Genomic DNA, 14,469 nt, shown 5'->3' with positions numbered 1-14,469 from the left:
GATAACGCAGAACTGGCAAGAAAAGGCTTTCCAAGCCTCATGTGTTGAAAGTCGCCATGTGAACCACGGAGAAGCCCACGAGCCACTGATACTCATATGGCTGCACTTGAGGTTCGCCAAAGCACGAATCCACGAGAATCCCTATAGGGTGTATACATTAGATGAGAATGAAGTTACACGGCGTTTTACAACATACCAAAGTATTACAACAAGAACCGCACGCTGCTCCGAGCCCTTACAAGCATGCTGGTAGGGTAAATAAAGAAAGTGATTCTATACACATCGCCAAACGTACAGTCATGAAGAAGAGAAAAATACAATGTCGCTGGTATGTATCACCCAGATGATGCATCATCGCTTTCACCCGCGTGAGCATTGTTGGTGGCGGCATTTCGGATCGGGTCTGTGGCAAATAATCAGTCAGTCAGTCAACGGATGAGAGATCGCTCAAGTCGAGTTGACCTACCAAAGTAGGGCTGCATCTGGGCCTCACGAGCAGTGAGACGGTCTTGGTGGTCGTAACGGAGGAGCTTGTCAAGGAAATCGATGGCCTCGTTGGAGATGTATCTCTGGTTTTCCGAGGTGATGAAGCGGGTCCAGGGCTTGCGAGGATACCTGATCATGGTCACGTCAGCTGCATTGCCGTACTTTGGGTGCAATTCAGACTCTGACCTTCCGAGAATCTCGTCGTATTGAGAGTCAAGGCGGATGTTGTACTTCTCGATATAGGCGTAGAGGTCGTCTGTACCAAGGACTTTGGTGATTTTAACCAGTTGGTCATAGTTGTCGTGTCCGTGGAAGAAGGGTTCCTTGCGGAAGATCTGTATGGAGCGCAAATTTAGCCAACGTTACAAAAGGGGTAGCCGGACTGGTTACCATCGAGGCGAACATGCAACCATAGCTCCACATATCCAGGCTGTAGTCGTACTCTTGGAAGTCGACCAAGAGCTCAGGTCCCTTGAAGTAGCGAGAGGCCACGCGAACGTTGTATTCCGTCTTTGGATGGTAGAATTCAGCCAGACCCCAGTCGATCAAGCGCAACTACGGGGAGAATCGGTTCAGCGGTTTTTTTACAAAAGAAACGTCAAAGGATGACCCACTTTACGGTGCTCATGATCAATCATCACGTTGTGCGGCTTAACGTCGCGGTGCATGATTCCTTTGGAGTGACAGAAGTCCAGAGCCTGAGCCACTATAAGCGCTCCTCGAGGAGGAAAAAAAATGGAGAGAATACCTTAAGGAGTTCAAACATGTAGTAGCGAACGTCCATGTCGGTGAATCGGGGGTATAATTGCTTGAACTCGACGTTGTGCACGTATTCTGTTATCAGGCTGGGGATCTTGGATGCAGGGTCGCGGACGACATCGAGCAAAGCGACGATATTGGGACCTCCGGCCAAGTTTTGAAGGATCTTGATTTCTCGCTTGATTTTCTTCTTCTTGACAGGCTTGAGGACTTTAATAATACATTTCTCTTCTGTTACAACATTGATTCCTTCGAAAACCTAATTGAATGTTGAGAATTGACCTTTATGTGAGAGAGACGTCAACTAACCTCTGAGTACTTTCCCCTTCCCACTTTCCGCACGATTTCATAATGATCCTGGGATCCCCATTGAACTTGGAGGTTGTCTGAAGCAAAGCGTTAGGTTTAAGGGCAAAGAATGATGGAGTGCAGACTGACCGTATTCATGCCATGAAGGCCCTAAGCGAGCGTTGACATCAGCGTACACCCGGGCGACCGATTTTGTTGTTGAGCGCCCCATAGATTCCAGCGCCAGACCAAAGAGAAAACGATAGTCGATGGACACTTGAGTTGGTGTCCGCACACTTTGCAAAGCAGAAACTCGTTTGCGAGCCGATTGCTTGATGGATAGAACTCTTCCCACGGTCACCGTCCATGCGCCGCGCCTCTTTCCTCGATCATCCTGACATCCTCTCACCGCGACCTCTACCTCCAGCCAGCTCGTGTTCCTAGGGTGTCCTTCTGATATGTAATCAAACAGACTTGCTTTGGAGAAACTGGCTAGTATCTTGTTACAATGCGACAACGACCATCCAACTGGCCATCCAACATCTGTTATCTAGACAAAAATGCCTATCATTCTTCCGTGACGACTGCAATCAAATCGCAGATTCTTTCTCCCTCCTCAGCTTCTCAGACGGACCCTGGTACTACCTGCAAGGTGGCCATTCGCAGAATCCAAGACTCTGCACACCCAGCAAATGGCCAGTACGGTCTATTTGCAGGCAAAAAGATACCTTCAGGGACCTTCATTATCGATTACATCGGTACATCTCCCATCGCCTAATCCGCTTTCTTTCCTCTAACTGCATCTCAGGTGAAGTCCACTGTGATGATCGGCCCGATTCAGACTATGACCTGAGCCTGTTGCGTCTCTCGGATGGAACAAGCGTCGGAGTCGATGCCAGTCGGATGGGAAATGAAGCGAGATTTGTCAATGATTACAGAGGGATCAAGAAGAAGCCCAACGCAGTCTTCACGGACTACAGAACGCGGGTAGGCGAGTTGCGTATCTGCATCCGGAGCTGCGAAGAAATTAAGAAGGGGGAGGAAATCTTGGTTTCTTACGGCAAGTCGTGGTGGAGTAGTCGACATGAAGCAAGTTCAGAGATTAATGAACACACATGAACATTTCTCGCTCCTCTTATCAGAGATAGAATGTTAGGATGTTAACCCAAATTCAATAAGGGTCCGTTCATCCATGAACCGGGAAATGATATCGATGATCGCAACCCACATGAGGGTTCCAACCTTCCTTTCATATCAACTTTTCTTCTTGTTTCTGCTTTGATAACCGACTGTTAGACTGGGTACCCTAATTCTGAGAACCAATTGCTTGCTTGGTTTGCTTCTCCTTGCTTTTCGTTTGTTCATCTGATTTGGGAATCTATTGAGGTTCTTTGATCGAGCCAGTTTTCTACGGAAACAATCTCAGGGTGCCTAAGCAACATCTATTGCATGTCCTTGTCCAAATTTCGCTTCACTGTCGCCAACGACGACGATGAGCGCCCAACGGGCGTCCGTCGAAACTTTGCGAAATTTCGGGAAGAATGCCAAATAGAAGCAAACAGAACAAATTTTGATGGCGGCCACGAGCGACCTCTGACGTTGTGGCCGGCGTCTGCTGAGCTGGATACCTCGAAGACCCATGCCTCAACGTCTAGTAGCGCACAAGTTCTCGTCGTTTGTCGCATTTTACTCGTGTTCCAGACAGCTGGGCGTCCGGAATTTTATCACACTACATTCCCGACGACCGTATGAGCGACATGTCCCCGCAATTGGCCGGGTGAAAAGTCTCGGAAGCAAGGTGCGTCTTGCTGGAGAATCCAACGGGTGTATGACACTCAAATTCGCGAGATCTACAGCGAAGGTTTCATGCGTCAAACCCAATAAGCGCTCCCAAAAACCCATACGAAGTTCTTGGCGTGAAGAAGGATGCGACAGCTGCTGACATCAAGAAAGCGTATTTCTCGGTAAGTCGGACGGATTCACGACGGAGACGACGCGTATTGACACCTAGCTATAGCTGGCGCGTAAATGGCATCCAGACACCAACCCCGACAAGGATGCTCGCGAAAAGTTTGTCGAAATTCAGGAAGCCTACGATGTGCGTTCCGAATGCTTGTCTTCAACCATTCTGAACTAAACCACAACGTTCGCAACAGACCCTGAAAGACGACAAGAAGCGTGCTGCATATGACCAGTATGGGTCTACATCCCAGCAACCGGGATTCGACCCAGACGCATTCGCAAGAGCAGGATTTGGTGGGTTCGGAGGTGGACAGTTCAGAGGTGGCTTCCGGGCGGGTGGTTTCCAGGACTTCAGCGATATCTTTGGTGCTGGCATGGGTCGAGGAGGTCAAGGAAACATTTTCGAGGAGCTTTTCACTCAGTTTGGACAAGGCGGACGTGGTCCTCGAGCATCCGCCAACGTTCGCGGTTCCGACATCGAGACTACCATCGGAATCGACTTCTTGGACGCCTGCAAGGGAACGAAGAAATCTGTTACCGTTCAGCCTGTTGTCAATTGCCATACCTGTTCTGGAAGCGGGTTGAGAAAGGGTGCTAAACGGACGACTTGTGGCGAGTGTGGAGGCTCGGGTCAACGGACCTTTGTCATTGACAATGGGTTCCATATGGCCACAACTTGCGGCGCTTGCGATGGAGTGGGAAGTACCGTTGGTCGTGGTGACCAGTGCTCGCCTTGTGGAGGAGCAGGCAAAGTTCGCGTTAAGAAGCAGGTACAGGTCGACATCCCAGCTGGTACGTTCTTTCAGACTGGTTTTCAACTGAGTTTCACTTATCTTCACTCCAGGCGTTGAGGACGGCATGACCATTCGTGTTCCCAACGCGGGAGATGCACCCATCACCGGCTCAGGACCTGTTGGAGACCTGCTCGTGAGGATCCACGTTAAACCGTCAAGTGTGTTCAGGCGACAAGGAAACAACCTCTACTACAAGGCCAACATTCCATTCTACTCTGCATTGCTTGGTGGTCGCGTTCGCGTGCCTACTCTGAACGGCGATGTCGACGTGCGGGTTCCTGGTGGAACGCAGCCAGACGAAGAGATGGTCTTGAAGGGTCGGGGTGTTCCTTCGGTCTATGGTTCTGGTAGCGGCGACTTGTTCGTTAGGTTCTCGGTTTCCATCCCCAGGTGCGTAGCCCTTGTCTTCTATCCTGCTCCATTTTGACCGTCAAGCAGGTCCTTGTCAAAGCGACAACGGGAACTTATCCAAGCTTACGCCGACGAGGTCGAAGGAAGAACGTCATCATTCACATCCACCTCCTCCAATTCCTCGTCTTCGACCTCATCTTCGAGTTCGACCTCACCATCTTCATCCTCCCAAAGCAAATCTACTTCGCAAAAGTCTGATGGTAAGGACGTCTCCCCTGATTCGGACGGCTGGTTGTCGCGTGGAATGCGCAAGTTGCGAGACATGTTTGGCTCGTAGCTGTTTTAAGAGGGCATGTCCTTCAGCTTCGTGGAACTTTTGCTAATGGCTAATCACCTCCCCAGAAACCAAGGACAGCACAAAAGCCTCCAAGGAAGAAAACACCAACAAGGCCGATCCTCCAGACGCTTAGGGAGCCAAGAAAGACTCTCGGAGTGAGACCGCTTTGCCGCTACCCTATCCTAATTCCAGCCATAGAATTAGATTGCTTTCCAAGCCCCCTTCAATATTCAACGGTGATAATTGCACAATGCTCTAATTGGATTTAATGCATCCCTACTCTCTCGCTCATTAGAACTTAGTGTAACATCATGGCTCTAATTCAGTTGCTTTACGCTTATCTTCCCCAGTCCACCAGACCTCTTGCTAACTTACACTTTCGTCCAGAACTTTGCTGTCGATTTTTTGCCCTGGGCACGGCAAAAACAGGCATCAAATTGGTCCTGGAAAGTCTATATTGGGGTCCCTCGAAAAGGGCCAACAAAGTGTTTGTCAGGGATCTCACGCCACGGTTATGCGTGGTCCGGGGTTAGTAGCAGATTTCATGAACTGCTCAACTTGATCCAGATCGCAACACCGATTTTGGCAGCAACATAGCCTGTGGACCGATCATCCAGCTCGGCTACCGACACCTCGATTCCAACCCGTTGGCTCGTCCTGACAAAAACGCTTTCTTCTAGATCTCCCTCTTCTGCTTGTTCATCCAAACGGGTACTCAGTTTTCCAAATCTGTGCCTGATGCTACCATCCGGGCCCAATTATGTGGCCCATTGTGGCCTTCATGGACCATTCTCGCCGGCGTATTAGGGCGTATTATGAGGGTCCAAAACACAGGGCTCTCCGCTACTCGCAAATCGCAAATCTCTGGAGTCTAAATCATCGCTCTCAGGGATCGTCTCTTTTTGGTTAGCACTGTCTCTTCGCCACCAGTTGACGGAGAGTGTCCTTTATTTCCTAAGAGTCCGATCACCTCTTTGCCTCGTCTCGCCCAACGGCTTTTTCGTATAAATAACAGGTCGGTTCTCTTCGCCTTTTTTTCTTTCAATCGTTCAGATTACGACCTCCTTTTTGCGCACCATGTCCTCCAGTCCTGAACGCCACGAGCTGCCCCAACCACCCGTCGACGCGTCTATCATCGTTGAGAAGACCCCCGTCGGTTACCTCCCGTCGCCATCGTCATCGTCTACTCCGTCATTTGCATCGGTCGAGGACACCTCTACCACTTCCTCGAGCACGCCCTCAACATGCTCAAGCTCCCCGTCGTTGTCGCCCACGTCGGCTACCGATCTACCTGCACCAAGCTTTGACACTGCTTCCACCAAGACCACCCACGAGGATTCGTTGTCTTCTGCTGAAAGGACTTCCCTTTCGACCACACGATTACTCTTCGCTCACATAGGGTTCGTCTTGTTCTCTCGTTTACCCTTCCCCGTCAACCTCTCCCAAGGCCTCGACAATGATCTAACAAATGACTAACTTACCAACCTTTACCATTACATTCTTTAATAGGGCCGCGATGACTCTATTCCTAGCGACCACAGACGCCGTACGTACCGCTCCTCGGTGAGAACCACTCAAAAGGCTAACTAACAACATCCTCCCCCAACACCCAAATTGGGACCGACTCTCGATATGCACCGATTCACACCTGTCGACGGACATCTAGACTATCGTGTCCACCGCCTTGCCCACGATTGCAAGCGACCTTGGTGCTTCACAGTTCCAGTACACATGGGTTGGCGTTGCGTACATGCTTACGCAAACGGCGTTTCAACCGTTGTACGGTCGGATATCGGACTTGGTTGGAAGAAAGGTGTGACTTGTTCATCTGACTTTCCTTCCGTCAGGACCTTTTTTGCTGACGGGTTGTGTGTAGGCAGTATTATTTACGAGCATCTTAATCTTCTCGCTGGGCTCCGCTCTTTGTGGCGCCGCTCAAGTGCGTACCTCCGCCATATGAATTCATATTGAGGAACAAGCGTTTACTAACTCTGTTCCTGAAGAGCATCGAATGGCTAATTGCAGCCAGAGCGCTCGGTAAGTCGTTCATTACCTGATCGACGAGTCTAGGTCTGTTTTGACATGGGCTTCAAGCTGGTATTGGCGGCGGCGGTATTGTCAGCGCTGTCTGGGTTATGACAGCGGAAATTGTTCAGGAGCGGTCCCGCGCTAAATGGTCACAAGCGCTTAGCGTCACCTGGAGCTGTTCCGCAATCGCTGGTCCGCTGCTCGGAGGGGCATTCAGTGGTAAGTTTGCTCTCCGCCAATCTATTCTGTAACCCGTGAAGGGTCTAACCCGCCTTTTTGTATAGGGAGCACTGGCAATCATGGCTTCCTTAGCTGGCGCTATGGCTGTAAGTTCCATTCCACCTATTCCGAGTTCTTTCTCGCGTCTTTGGGACTGCCTTATTGAAAAACCCAATTGTAGTTTACATCAACTTGCCCATTTGTTTCCTGGCGTCGGTCATAATGGCTTTGGCACTGCACAAGGTCCGATTCACACAAACCCGCGATGCATCTTGGAAGCGTCTGCTGCAGAAGTTTGACTTTGGCGGACTGTGGGTGACTTGTTTTCCTCTTCTATCGCGGTTCAACTGACATGTCGCTTGTAGGGTTTTGTTTATGGGTGGAAGTGGGTGTCTGATTATCGGCTTTAGCTTTGTGACGGAGTTTGGATGTATGTTTTTTCACTCCATTTCAAACGCCACTTCTCCAATTGGTTAATAATTGCCCAGGGACTTCACCGTTTACGTTGACCACTATTATCCTTGGCTTCGTCATCCTGGTCGTGGCTGGCCTCCACGAGAAGTTTACAACTCGCGAATGCCTCTTTCCCGCAACGATGGTTCGTGACGCGACAGCGGGTAAGCTAACCACCGATACACGCGCCTATCTCTGTCTGACGCTTACTGCCATCTTTAGCTATCATCCTTATCATCAATTTCTTGCACAACTTTGCCTTTACAGCCGGTACATTCTACCTCGCGCTCTTCTACCAAGTATGTATTCATTTCCTTACTCGGTTTACTCGCTTTGCCTATCGATCATTACAAACGGTCGTGTGGACGTTGACGACGAATGGTCATTGACATCCCTGTTTCTCTTTTCAAATTTAGGCAGCACATGGCTCCACTCCACTCGAGGCAGGTATGAAACTGTTGCCGTACTCACTTGGTTCCTCGCTCGCATCTATGCCTGTCGCGTGGTTCATCGGCTACTGGCAGTCCCTCAAGAACAACACCAGCGGCCAGAACCTCGCCATCTCTATCGGATTATTCGTATCAACACTTGGCTTTGGTACGTGACCCTATTCTACCCGTTTCAATTATCCGGAGCCTGAACCTCAACCGTTTCTTCCTTCGATCTTATCGCACTGCCCTTGGACTCGACTAGGTCTACTCAATCTTATGAACGAACGAGCGTCGACGGCTTCTCAGATCGTCTTCCCGTTGATTGCCGGAGTTGGATTGGGCATGCTATTCCATGCTCCGTACCAAGTTTTCACCAAGGCCCTCAAGCCCTCTGAAATCGCGACAGGAACCAGCGCCTTCTTCCTAGTTCGCTTCACCGGAGCCACGATTGGTCTGGTGAGTCCCTTGATCCACCTTTATTTCATTTCATCTCCTCTTCCCCAGCCCTGTTATCCTCTTCGATTAATAACAACAACAATTTGTTTCCATTTCTTTTTTTTTCTTATCTCGGTGATTAAGGAGATATGAAGTCTTACTGATGATGCCAATGTCCCTTTTTCCTGGGTCTTTTGTGATTGTTTTTGCGGCTCGTCCTGTTCATCCGCTTGGGATCCTGTCAACAAATAGGCTATCGCCGGAACGGTGTTCTATGCGCGGTCGCGTGACCGACTTGCCGGGTTGCCAATCGACCTTCTCGAGGGCCACGGCTCAATCGACTATGCGGCGGTATTCAGCCTCGAAGATGCCGTGCGCGACCGAGCAGTGGATGTCTTCTCATCTGCGATCCAGGTTCGTCCGGCCTCCTAGACCCTGTTCTCTGTCTATCTCTCTTACTAATTTCCCCGTTCCTCATTTCAGACGGTGTGGACTGTATGTTGTCCCTGCTTAGGTCTCTCCTTCCTCGTAAGTCCTTCCGCTTATGCCTATCTTTTGCGGGAGCCCCATTCGGACTAATGACACTTTCTTCTTTTCGGTCCCTCCCTCCTTCTTATCTTGCTCACCGCGCCTCTTCTCTATCCAATGGTGTACGGCGAATGGAAACAGCTCTCCTTGTTCCTGCGGACCATGAAGATCGACCAATCAGCATCACCGGCCCACCCCTCTTCATCATCATCGACATCAATCTCATCATCTCAGCTCGCGGATAAATCAGATCTATCGCCTTCGACGGCATCAGCAGCTGCAGAGAAGGTGTAATGGGGCGCTGAGGGCTCTGTACGCCGCACCGCAGGCATCCGCCACGCCTTCCGCTCCTCATTAGTATACCCTTGTCTTGGTACTTTGTCGTTGGTGAAAGACGAGGAACGCCGGAAGAGGGAGGGGTGGTGGTGGTGGTGCCACTGCGGTTTGAGGTTCATCCTCACCATGCACATTCGACGTGTCTCTTGCTTGGCTGTGGACGTTTTGGAACACCAAAAATATTCAGGGGCTTCGCTTCCCTGATCGATCTAGGGTGGGAGGGTTCGGTGGTTCGGGAATCGGGAGCGCAGGACGGGGGTGCAGGAAAAAGTAAATGAAAGCTTGGACTGGGCGACAAAAACAAAATAATGAAGATGAAGACTACTGACATACATTGATTTTGACGGACGGACGACGACGACGACGACGACGACGACGACTACGATTGGCTCACGACATCAGCAGAGTTAACTACATCATCATCTTTACTACGACTCGGCGGCAGATGCTTAAGCGAACGGAAGGCGACCCCGACTCACCCTGGGCCAAGTTGCAGTGCGACTCGCGCACGGATGTGATAAACGGGGGAAAGGTGGTGGAGTAGGCGCACCGAAGTGGGCTTGACTTTACCTTTTTTTAGGTAGTGTCCATTCCATCTCGGCTTGGAGAGCGCCCTGAGGTTTCTTTGGAGTTGGCTGGGGATCGCGCCTGTTCCGGTACTACAATATTGCTACTGCTCCTTTTAACTTTTTCACCCCTATATTGTTGTTCTCGCGGTGTCCGAGTTGCGCACGCACCGCACTTGTGCTCGTTCTCGTGTTCGCTGGGCAGATCTAGGAATCTGGATGTAATGTACATACTTGGTTGGAGGGGGTATTCTGGACATATGGACCTGGCTTCTTGTCATCATCATTCCTACTTGCTCATTTTTTTTTTACATATGGAGGACATTTGTTGCTACTACGACCACATACAGTACTTACTACTGCACTGCACTTATTCGCATCTCTGTATCAATTTCAATGCCAAGTTGGATTCAAGTACACTTGTGATCGAGCGCCCCAGGTCCGGGAAGAGGTCACGGTGGGGGGAACGTCGGTATCTGACTGGCCGGGTACTCCCACTGCCGACATTGAGCGTAGGGAGGGTCAGGCGGTCCTTCCTTCAATGATGCCTCCTAAAAATTCACTATTCTAGTACCGGAGGGCACCAGCCCCTCCATTGCACTTTATCGCCACCAAACTGCAGGGTAGGTACCAAAGTCGGAGCTTGAGAAAAACTGTAATTTAAGTTCTTGCTCAGGTGAACAAGAAGGGTCTATGTACCATCCAAATGGCATCGAATCGCCAAGCTGCTCAGGTGCTTGGGGACGATGATGATGACGCACAACACGACTGAAAAGGGGCTGAAAATTCCAGGGTAATTTATTCCGGTTTTGTTGGGAGGGTAAATTCGGGTCGTGTGTGTGTCTAGAAATTGGAGTCTGGATACTTATGAGAGGCCCGTGGGCGCGATGAGATGACGCACAAGAGTGAGGCTGACGAAGCTTAGGGAGGACTTGGTATCTTGTATCCCGCTGCCATCGGCGCAGACGGGGCGGCAAATGTGATGTTAATTAGCGCCGGTCGATCGTAGATGATGGGCGTTTATATATCGCTTGCCGACCCAACTTATGACTTGGTGCAAAACATTATGAGCTCTCATTTCCGCAAAGCGAACGCGCCATAACGCGTATCCCTCATATAATTACAACGGCGTATGACTCCGTCGTGACATGGGACACACTCACTCGAGTTTCAATTGGCGACCACTCATTTCGGTAGATAAGCGAAATTTAAGTGGTGTGCCTTGACATGTGTTGCCATTGACCTAGTTCGCTGTTTAAAAAATTAGGTTTGTGATAGATGAGTTTTTTTCCCTTCTTCTTGCTTTTCAGGGTCATGTTTTGGGTTGGGCCATGCTGTTAATTGTCGAGATCGTCATCGTGGCAAGGGACTTTGGGAATCTAGATCCACTGGATCTAAGGATGGAAGTATGTACGTGAAGCGAAGAATACCCTTTGAAAGGAAATAGGGCGCGTTGGAACATAGGCGCCGGCTCCACCGCGAACACAGGGGCGTTCAGCTCAAGTCGACTGGGTTTGAAAACGAGCCGACGTCCAATAATGCCAAGAGGAATTCCACGGCCCTTGAGGCAGCTGGCACTGTGTTTCATGTTTTGACTCTCCGAACTGGCATAATTCGGGAGGTTGGCAACGATTCATATATTTCTGAGCCTCCAGCAGAATGGCTACACCGGACACCGTTGCGGATTCCGACTCCTGCCATTTCGGAGTCGGAGGCGCCATGTACATACGGGTTCGCATATCGACTTGAGACGCTTGATGCGACGTCGGTTCCCGTTTCTCCGTCGTTAGAGAAAGCGTGTAGGCTCGAAAATCAAGAGCAGAAAACCCTATTGCTCAACGTCCCCGCAGTGCTTCGTGAAATGACCGACCGAAGGATCTGGAAGAAAAAAACAAATAAATTGAAATTGATACCCAAGATAAATGACGGCGGTGGCGGACTTTTTTGATGGCTTGGTTTTATTGTCGCAGTCGAAATTGCTTCAAGACCGTCAATTGCTGGGAACGGAGAACATTGTAATTCTATACGTCAGGGCCTACGTCACACCTATTTCTCTCACGAGAGCACAAAAGATTGACAAAAGAGTGTAGAGCGGCGGTATGAAAGAGGGAAAGAAGGAGGGATAAGGTTCGCCATCAAAAAGTCGGCGTCGGAGCTTGTGATTTTTCGGGAATGCCAAGTGTACGGATCAGCCTGGGCTCCAATTGTGCTCGTGCGACTTGTCTTCTGTTCTCATCTTGCCCTCGACCCTCATCTCGCTGCCTACAATTCCTCGCCTTCATCGTCCCAAATGGCCCCCGTCATGACACCAATCTTGAGCTCGTCGCTCAAAGCGAGCGAGGAGCTCACAAGGCAGCTTTCCTCGAGCTCCGTACACAGGCTCGCAGATTTTATAACCCGCTCGGGATCCTCGTCCTCGATCGTCCAATCACCAGCCAGTTCCCCTGAAGTCCTCAAAGAGGAGGGTCTGCCTCATGTAAAGAAAAAATTGGAGCCCAGGTGAGCCCATTTCCTTGTACCGTCTGTACTGAGTCGCAGAAGCCTCAGCAGAGCAAAGCTCCACACCGTATCTCTCCCCCCACCACCATGGTTTGGTTCCCGTACGAGATCTTTGAGCATCATTAGCTGACGCTGGTCTGCTTATCTTTCTGCTATAGACACTACAAAACCCCAGAATTCGCAGTTCGTCTGCTCAAAATCCTCTCTTCGCTGCAAGTCGACCAGTGGTCTGACACACGTGTCAACCCGGAAGACGTCAATATCCGCAAGATTTCTGGCGCTCTAACCAATGCCGTTTTCTTTGTCTCGCACAAAACGAACAAAAGAGTACCAACTCTGCTTCTCCGGATCTACGGGTCCTCCTCTGGGTCCCTTATCTCTCGCCCGCGCGAGTTGCACATCCTCCACAAGCTTTCTTCAGTATATCGAATCGGACCACTGCTGTATGGCACGTTCGAAAACGGGAGGATCGAGCAGTACTTCAAATCCACCACGCTGACCGAGTCTGACATCCGAGAACCCACCGTCAGTCGGTGGATCGGCGCTCGAATGGCCGAGTTCCATTCCGTCGATATTGAGGTCGTCAGTCCTCCTTCGGACGCCACACCAACCGGTTGGGAGCTCAGTGTGAAGAAATGTGTGTCATCGTGGATGCCTGCTGCGCACAAAGTACTCTCATTGCCCGGTGTAAGCCATGCTGTACGTCAGGAGCTTGACTTGGCTCGTTTCGAGAAGGAATGGAGCATCTACGTGCAATGGGCTGCCAAGGTTCAGGACAAACACTCTGGTAGCAAGGTGGTCTTTGCCCACAACGATACTCAATACGGGAACCTGCTAAAACTTGAAGACTCGAATGAAGTCGCAGACGAACATCGTCAGGTAAGATAGTAGTGCCCGACGCTTTTCTCTCGCCTCTTAGTTTTGTGAAAACATGTCTGACCTTGAACCATTCTTTCACTTCTACCGCACCAACCTAGTTGATCGTGGTGGACTTTGAATACGCAGGTCCGAACCCAGCAGCCTACGACATCGCCAACCACTTCCACGAATGGACAGCCAACTACCACGGCGACACCCCGCACCTCCTCAATCGCGCACGCTACCCCACCTTTGCCGAACGCCGCAACTTTTACAGCGCATACATCCACCACTCGAACATGCTCGGCGAGGATCCCGTGTACGATAAATCCGAGTTTGAGCAGCTCATTGCTGCTTTGGATTATCAAGTCCGGATTTGGAGTCCCGCATCGCATGGGATGTGGGCGATTTGGGGGATCGTACAGGGTCGTGAGGATGTTGAGAATGGAGTGGAGGAACCCGAGTTTGATTATATTGGGTATGCAAAGGGTCGGATGGCGTTGTTCCGCCAGGAAATCGTGGATCTCGGTGTCATCCAGCGGTAGCTGACCCTTCCCTTCCCATCCCACCATCCTTCCCCCATTTTGTCACTTTCTTCCCTCCTTTTTGCTGCTTCTCTTCAACAGAGCTGGTATCGCAGACAGGAGGTTATAGTTCCCCTTTTTCTTTTCTTCGTTCATCGACTTCACTGGTACCCATCGGTTCTTCGTCATTCGGGTTTTTTGACGATTGCTCAACGCACGCATTTTTCTTCATTCTTATCTTTTTTCTTTTCTCAAGACTTTCACTTCCTTTCATTTTCCATTCCTCATTCCGTCTCATCTCACGGCCATCCCACGACTCACTACGACGCATACCACGACTTCGCCTCTCCGCTCCATCCATCCATTTGGTCTATTCCATCATCATCATCATCATCGTCCCCCATCTACCCTGTTGTCTTATTCCATCACATCTATCTCATCTCGTTATTAGCCTACTCCCGTCTATTGACTCCCTAGGCTCCGTTTCCTTCCCCATTACTTATCACGTATCTGTATCGTAGCCCTCCGCCTGGAATTTTACTACCACCAGGCCATATGTACTCTGTACGTAGTACCTGTACCCGTCGTTCTGTGGATGATACCATAGTACCCCTT

The 14,469-nt window shown here is 50.3% G+C and overlaps 4 protein-coding genes across 4 annotated transcripts; 3 read left to right on the top strand and 1 right to left on the bottom strand.

Moving 5' to 3' along the window:
• Nucleotides 1-252: 252 nt before the first annotated feature.
• CC1G_04406 (CMGC/CK2 protein kinase) lies at nucleotides 253-2,277 on the bottom strand (the record flags this gene model as incomplete). Its single annotated transcript, XM_001828383.2, has 9 exons — nucleotides 253-403; nucleotides 467-615; nucleotides 673-821; nucleotides 877-1,041; nucleotides 1,101-1,184; nucleotides 1,235-1,504; nucleotides 1,555-1,631; nucleotides 1,684-2,083; nucleotides 2,179-2,277. 9 exons carry the CDS (start codon nucleotides 2,275-2,277, stop codon nucleotides 336-338), a joined length of 1,461 nt encoding a protein of 486 aa, XP_001828435.2. The 3' UTR covers nucleotides 253-335.
• An 895-nt stretch (nucleotides 2,278-3,172) lies between these two features.
• Nucleotides 3,173-4,977, top strand: CC1G_04405 (DnaJ protein; the record flags this gene model as incomplete). Its single annotated transcript, XM_001828382.2, has 6 exons — nucleotides 3,173-3,331; nucleotides 3,390-3,497; nucleotides 3,551-3,631; nucleotides 3,690-4,287; nucleotides 4,340-4,679; nucleotides 4,728-4,977. The coding sequence occupies 6 exons, from the start codon at nucleotides 3,173-3,175 to the stop codon at nucleotides 4,975-4,977; spliced, it is 1,536 nt and encodes a 511-aa protein (XP_001828434.2).
• A 1,077-nt stretch (nucleotides 4,978-6,054) lies between these two features.
• Nucleotides 6,055-9,365, top strand: CC1G_04404 (hypothetical protein; the record flags this gene model as incomplete). The annotated part of the gene is made up of 16 exons (XM_001828381.2): nucleotides 6,055-6,377; nucleotides 6,487-6,523; nucleotides 6,644-6,790; nucleotides 6,854-6,916; nucleotides 6,981-7,014; nucleotides 7,072-7,224; nucleotides 7,290-7,331; nucleotides 7,406-7,535; nucleotides 7,590-7,654; nucleotides 7,713-7,841; nucleotides 7,900-7,976; nucleotides 8,094-8,274; nucleotides 8,371-8,564; nucleotides 8,796-8,957; nucleotides 9,027-9,038; nucleotides 9,213-9,365. The coding sequence occupies 16 exons, from the start codon at nucleotides 6,055-6,057 to the stop codon at nucleotides 9,363-9,365; spliced, it is 1,902 nt and encodes a 633-aa protein (XP_001828433.2).
• Nucleotides 9,366-12,206: 2,841 nt separating this feature from the next.
• CC1G_04403 (protein kinase subdomain-containing protein PKL/CAK/ChoK) lies at nucleotides 12,207-13,875 on the top strand (the record flags this gene model as incomplete). The annotated part of the gene is made up of 3 exons (XM_001828380.2): nucleotides 12,207-12,472; nucleotides 12,631-13,351; nucleotides 13,450-13,875. The coding sequence occupies exons 1-3, from the start codon at nucleotides 12,264-12,266 to the stop codon at nucleotides 13,873-13,875; spliced, it is 1,356 nt and encodes a 451-aa protein (XP_001828432.2). The 5' UTR covers nucleotides 12,207-12,263.
• Nucleotides 13,876-14,469: the final 594 nt, after the last annotated feature.

Source organism: Coprinopsis cinerea (assembly GCF_000182895.1).
Source record: "Coprinopsis cinerea okayama7#130 chromosome 1 map unlocalized cont3.1, whole genome shotgun sequence".
NCBI lineage: Eukaryota > Fungi > Basidiomycota > Agaricomycetes > Agaricales > Psathyrellaceae > Coprinopsis > Coprinopsis cinerea.
This window is presented reverse-complemented; position numbering and strand designations above follow the sequence as displayed.